The sequence below is a fragment of the Triticum aestivum genome, chromosome 1A (genome assembly GCF_018294505.1).
Source record: "Triticum aestivum cultivar Chinese Spring chromosome 1A, IWGSC CS RefSeq v2.1, whole genome shotgun sequence".
NCBI classification, from domain to species: Eukaryota; Viridiplantae; Streptophyta; class Magnoliopsida; order Poales; family Poaceae; genus Triticum; species Triticum aestivum.
In genome coordinates, this window is record NC_057794.1 from 253453584 (window position 1) to 253459659 (window position 6076).

At 44.3% G+C, this 6076-nt stretch overlaps 1 protein-coding gene across 1 annotated transcript; it reads right to left on the reverse strand.

The window, feature by feature from the left end:
• Positions 1-494: 494 nt before the first annotated feature.
• On the reverse strand, positions 495-5797 carry LOC123044855 (uncharacterized). The gene is made up of 7 exons (XM_044467726.1): positions 4343-5797; positions 4127-4223; positions 3951-4047; positions 2168-2827; positions 1358-1506; positions 928-1268; positions 495-782 (listed from the first exon to the last, which is right to left on the reverse strand). The coding sequence occupies exons 1-4, from the start codon at positions 5689-5691 to the stop codon at positions 2637-2639; spliced, it is 1734 nt and encodes a 577-aa protein (XP_044323661.1). The 5' UTR covers positions 5692-5797; the 3' UTR covers positions 495-782; positions 928-1268; positions 1358-1506; positions 2168-2636.
• Positions 5798-6076: the final 279 nt, after the last annotated feature.

Genomic DNA, 6076 nt, shown 5'->3' on the forward strand with positions numbered 1-6076 from the left:
CAGTAGGATGCTAATTGTATGGGCCAGATTGACTCATAACTGCTCTGCCCTATTTGCAAAACAACGACCGCAACCAGAGTACATTTTACACGGAACCCCTCAGGCCTACAAGTAAACACAGCTAGCCTCTTGCCACTAATTTCCAGTTTCTTGTCAGGAAGTAGGATCTGTAAGCCATGCGATGTGCCTATGATTCACCACGCATGCCAGACATTTAAATTTCGATTTAAAATGGAAAACTACCAGCAATGGATAGCAAAACTCACAGAAGGTGATTCTAAATAGTCTCCTAATAGCAGAGTCCCAGCAAAATCACATTTAGGAAACTAAAACAACTAACATGCAATGCCCCAGACAAGACAACAGAAAACTGAAGGAAGCCAATTTTAGTAGTCCAGAATTCACTTGCAGTACTGCCATCACTTCAACAACGTGAGAAAACTGAAGGAAGCCAATTTTAGTAGTCCAGAATTCACTTGTAGTACTGCCATCACTTCAAAAACATGTACAGTAGTTAAGGCATGATAGCCGCATTATGCTAGGGAGTTTAGTTACAACATAGACACGTACAGTAGTTAACGCATTATGCTAGGGTGTTTTGTTACAACAGACACATCACTAACCCATTAGCCATTAACAGTCATAGTAAACCTCACGTTTATACATCGGACATAACTCGAGTACAAGCTGAAGAACGTATCAGTGCACCACTACGACTCCAAACATCCTGCAGAAGTCCTTGTTTATGAAACCTTCATAAGTCTTTACTGCCACCAGCAAACCTGAAACATAAGAGTTGAACTTTTTATACTTATATATGAAAACGAACTTAACAACAATCTAAGAAAATAGATACATCAGTGCATGTTATCTTTATTAGCAAGAAACATATTAGAATTATTCTCAACTAAGTCCAGAGGAATGTACCTTAATCATGTACTTGCACTTTTTTAGGACAAGTGCGGCTATCATTCTTGTTCGCATTCTTATCTTTCTTGCTTTGCTTTCCACCCTTATCCATGTATCCTTTAAGTCTTTTGATCCTACCCCTCAATCGAATATCATTTGGAGGATGAATGTCAACCTCATTTGGAATTGAACAACCCAAGAATTCCTCAATTTTTTCTGTTTGAGTTTGTTCTTTCGCCGGAACTTGGTTACATAATTGATCTCCAAGTGCAAAAATCCTTAGCTGCCTTCAAATCCGTAAAAGTCATCCCTATGGCTGGCCTGATGTCATCATCACACTCCGGAGTACAAGATGAGCCCTGAAATTTGGATGAAAAGAACAACGGGTTTAACATGCTGGAATACAAGAAACTGTAAGCATGTACATATTACTTAGACAAGTACTTACACAGAAAGGTGCACTATACAATTTTTGTGGTGTGGTAAATACAATTTCGGCACTTGGTCTAGTGTGGACGGCAGATTCTGCATCAGACTGGGCGTCACAAATAGCCAAAGGTGGAGCCTTGCTCACTCCGCTCTGGCATTCCATAGTTACTGCACAAAGAGAAGATATACCATCTGTAAGTGCAAAAAGCACATCCGCATAGGAGCCAGTCAATATGTGCATTCCGGAATAGCATAGAAAAAATAAACTGGTCGAAAGAACATTCAAAGTGTTAGCAGTACCTAATCTCAGCTCACTTCACCAATCGATTGCAATATAAATTAAAACTAACAACTAAAATCATTTCTACAATTTATCTATGCTCAAATAGTTTCAACTCCTTTCTTATTCCCATTGTACTACACACAAGTCTGCAAGAAGTAATGGTTTTTTTAATTTCTTATTCCCATTATGGTGTATAGTATTGTCAAATTAGCATGATTGGATCTCCCTGTTGTTGCATTAATATAAAACTTGCTTACCAAATGAGTTTTGACTTTACCAACTTCTTGAAGACCAAAATCTGGACAGTAGACTTAGGGGCAATCAGCAGTTGCAGCCAAGATACTACTACCTCGCTCCCTCCCCTACTCTAGCTGCTTTGCTTTGCAAACCTAGCCCAACTAGAAGTGCTAATCTTGGAGGAGACAACCAGAATCCACACCCTTGTCCTCTCTATTTGCTTTACAAACCTAGCTCAACTAGATGAGCTCCGAAAAGAAGACCACGGCAAAGTATACAAGATGATCAATGTAATAGAAATCTCCATACCTTCAGACTTAGATCCGGTACCAATCCGATGGGGAATGCTCAGAGAATGATTGGCGTGTTGGGCCAGCCGCCGGAGAGGAGAGAAGCCCGGAGAAGAATTACCCATGCCGGTCGCCGGCCGCCGGCCGCCGGGGTGTACTGCTGGGTTGTCGCGGTAGGCCAGCCGCCGGAGAGGAGAGAACGAATTAGCCGCGGTCGCCCAATGCCTGATACTCCGTAGGAGAGAATGAACTAGACGCGGTCGCCGGCCGCCGGCCCTGCGCAGAACGAGGGCGTCGTGCTGGCCGAGGCGACCATCTCCTAACCCTAGCTGTTGATGGGGAAAAATTGAATCGGGATAGGAAGAGGCACCGATGGCTCATCTTCCATAAGGATGTTGTACCGAGGTACAGGAAGATTACGAGGTTCTTTCTGCATTTCGTCCATCTTTTCATCTCAAATCGCACAATCCTCATCCAACGGCACAGGATCAAGTTTCCGTGCTTCCACTGAATACATGGTTTTCATCAGATATGTACTCCTCAGTGGGGAATGGAGTGAATGGCGGAGGCGCCGGACCACGACCTGTTAGCTGTGATAGCAGGTGGTCATCCAGCCGCAAGGACAGCCATAGTTGGCCAAACGGGTCAGTATTCAGCACTTGCAACAGCGGTTGGGTACCTGCAAATCAAGGTAGTACAGGATGAAATATAATTAAACAGACATATTATAGTAACATATATTAAAATCAAATGAAGGAATACAGGCACCATGGCGTCCGTGAGGATGCAGTTTTAGAAGTTAGAAATATGTTGGACTTTGTAAATGCAAGGTGGGTGCTATAACATATAAACCCACAAAATCACAATAACAGCAACGCTTTTACAAAAAATTGTGCTACAAACACTTGCTTTTTGTACAGCATATATTTTTGAATGGTTTTCGAAGGCTCTACGGAAACAATAGACAATACGTAGAGCGCAGAAACTTCCATGCAACCGAGTGCAATATCCTTCTCAAAGGTCTGAGTACATGTTGAGATTCCTTTGGAGGGGGTATAGGGAAGCATTCCAAAGGAATTTATACCAATCCGATGATCCAGAGGGCCCTTGCCAGGAAACTTCCCAAACTAAAGTTCAAAGACAGCATTAAGATATTCACCCAACATTGCACATACAAATTTGCCTTACAAAAATATTTATATCATGAGCTAGCACTCCCCTTTTAGGAAGCATATCAATGACAAGGCTACATTTGATCTCTAACAGCAGGAGAAGAGAAGAGCTAGAAAGCACGGACACGGCTGGAAGTGCCGAACAATACGGCAGGATACGCCGGGATACACGAACTTTGCAGTATCCCCCGAATTTCGATCTTAAAAAAGGAAAAAAACACAGGGATACACAGGAACTCAACATCACTACATTGGCATCATTTGCAGTTGCAGGTTAAAACTTTTCTAATATATATTTATTCCTTTGATTAAGGAGAACTAACAATCACAACCTGAAAAAGGTAACATATTCTATCAAACTTCAGGCCAGACAACAAGATGCAAAGTAGGTATACATGGAAGTTGGACAAACTCTTCTCGTCTAATGGCAACATTTGCAGCAGGAATCTATCTCGAGGACGAAATCGTAGCATGATGAGATAATATTTTGCATTCTTTTCAATCACAACTTCTTAATGCTAAACAACTTCAATATTTAAGAGTTGAATATCACGAGTACAATAGAAGAACACATGGACGAAAAACAGAAATGGAAAAGCCCCATACAGCAATCAGCTTCAGTGCCATTACCTGCGGTTAAATGCTGCTGATAGTTGCGGTAGCCTGCGTATGGACCAGCATATTCAGTCGAACCCCCATAGCACTGCCGTGTATCCTGCAGCGGTGACTGTAAAGGAATATCAACTACTCAATGCATGGAGATGAAGAAATCAATGGCTAGCAGACAGTAGACAATCAAAGCATACCAGCTTATTTAGAGAAAAATTGCCTGATGAAACATGATCATTAAGTAGAGATTTCTGAACCACATTTGCAGTAGGGATGACTTCCTCTGCACATGACCTTAAAATTGCAACGAGTGTCATATGTCATTAGTTAAAATAAATAGTGAGGAAGTGGAAACAAAGGAAATTGTCCCGTCCACACGAACACCTTGCTTAAGCATAATCAAAGAAGTTTACCTTGGAGTTGCATCAAGATATTTGGAGAATGTACAGGGGAGGAAGTCTGGCTTGAATAAACAGACTCTCTCAGAAGAGACTGGTACGAGTACTTCCACTGCCTTAATTTCAAGGTCAACACCAATCATCCATGCATTCTCATCATTATAAACAACCTTAGACATCAGGTAAACAATGTTGCCACCGTCAATGCCCAGGGTTGGGTAAGCCGAATACAGATTTCTCAATGTTGATTTCCCAGCTTTAGCATCCCACAGTTGTGGGAGCAACATAGAGTGATCAGTATTGTCAGCCAAGATGTCATCAATATCAACAGTGTGCCCCTTGCGCCAATAGTCCCAGGAAGTATGCCTATAACATGTCCGGAGCTTCCAACCATCATCAACAAGAGTATATTCCACAGGGTCGGTACATGAATCATCTTTGTGGAAGAGCAGCTCTGAATCATGGATGATATCTACGCTGTCAAGATCCTTTGTCGTCTTGCGAGTCTTGATGTTGTGAACAGCAACCTTTTTGAAACGAAGATCCAACTCTACAAACTTGATGACACCATTGGAGCAGGTGATGTCCCTGAACAGGCGTGGGTTACCTTCATGTCGCTCGTTTTCTTCAAGCATGGGCACTGGGGTGAAACTTAGAACGGGGTTCTTGTCAAACACGTTGCAGCTGATGATACCCCGCCAGAGGTCGATCCAGCCTACAGCACCTCCTCCAAGCGCAATCACCTTGTCGAGTGATGGGCCAGGCAGGTCTTCTTTCTTTACTACGGGAGATGCCTGTAACCGCAACTGCTTGGTGGTCCACTTGCCAGTCTTGGAAGAGAAGACATGAAGCTCGTAGTCCGAACGGGGATTTGTCATGCAGAGATCCGCGATGACAAATTCCCCATCGTCGTCGTCGGACGGCAGGACGCAGATGTGGAACGAGTTCCTGGTGCCTGGTGGAGTAACCGGGATCGGTTCGAGCGACGGCTTGCCACGACCAGCCTTGTAGAGAAAGTACTCGGCGAGACGAGAATCCTTATGGGTGCTTCGTGGACCGACGGTGAAGGCGAGGCGGAGGAGTACGAGGTCCTTCGCCGAGAAGAGAACCAGGGGTTCCATCATGAAATCTTCGTGCTTCAACTCGGGGCCAAAGACGCAAAAGTGTGAGATTGCCGGCGGATCTGAGAGGCAGAAACTGACCTTGACCATGTGACTGGTGCTGGTGGTGGCTTCAGCGGTGGTGGCGTTCTTGCAGACGGCAAAGTAGGCCCTACTGTCAAGAAGAACCCATGGGGCACAGCGGGTGGTGGCGGGTGCTACGGCGGGGGGGTGTAAGGAAGAGGCGGGGAAGGATCCCTCCATTATACTCGGCGGCGGGGCAGACAGGATTTGGGAACTAGGGCTTCCTCACCAGAACAGAGGAAAACTTCTGTTGTTGTTTCTTTTTCGATAGAGAAACAGAGAGACAAGTGCTTGCCTTTTAATGGCCTGAGTGTTTTCCGAGTCCATCTAAAATTCTCTCCTCCTTTCTCGGCCGAACTTGGCTGAGTCCAGGTAGGATGCCCTCTCTCTGCTGGGCCGCGTCCGGGCTAGTATTTTGCTTCCCTTCACGGACCGGGAACTATCGACACGGAAACAGCAAAATCACCAGTAGTATGCATGTGTAGTTATCGATGTTTTCTTTTTCGTATATGGTTATAGTGGGGTGTTTATTTGCAATCCAGATCGCCGCCGGTGTGAAAAAAAA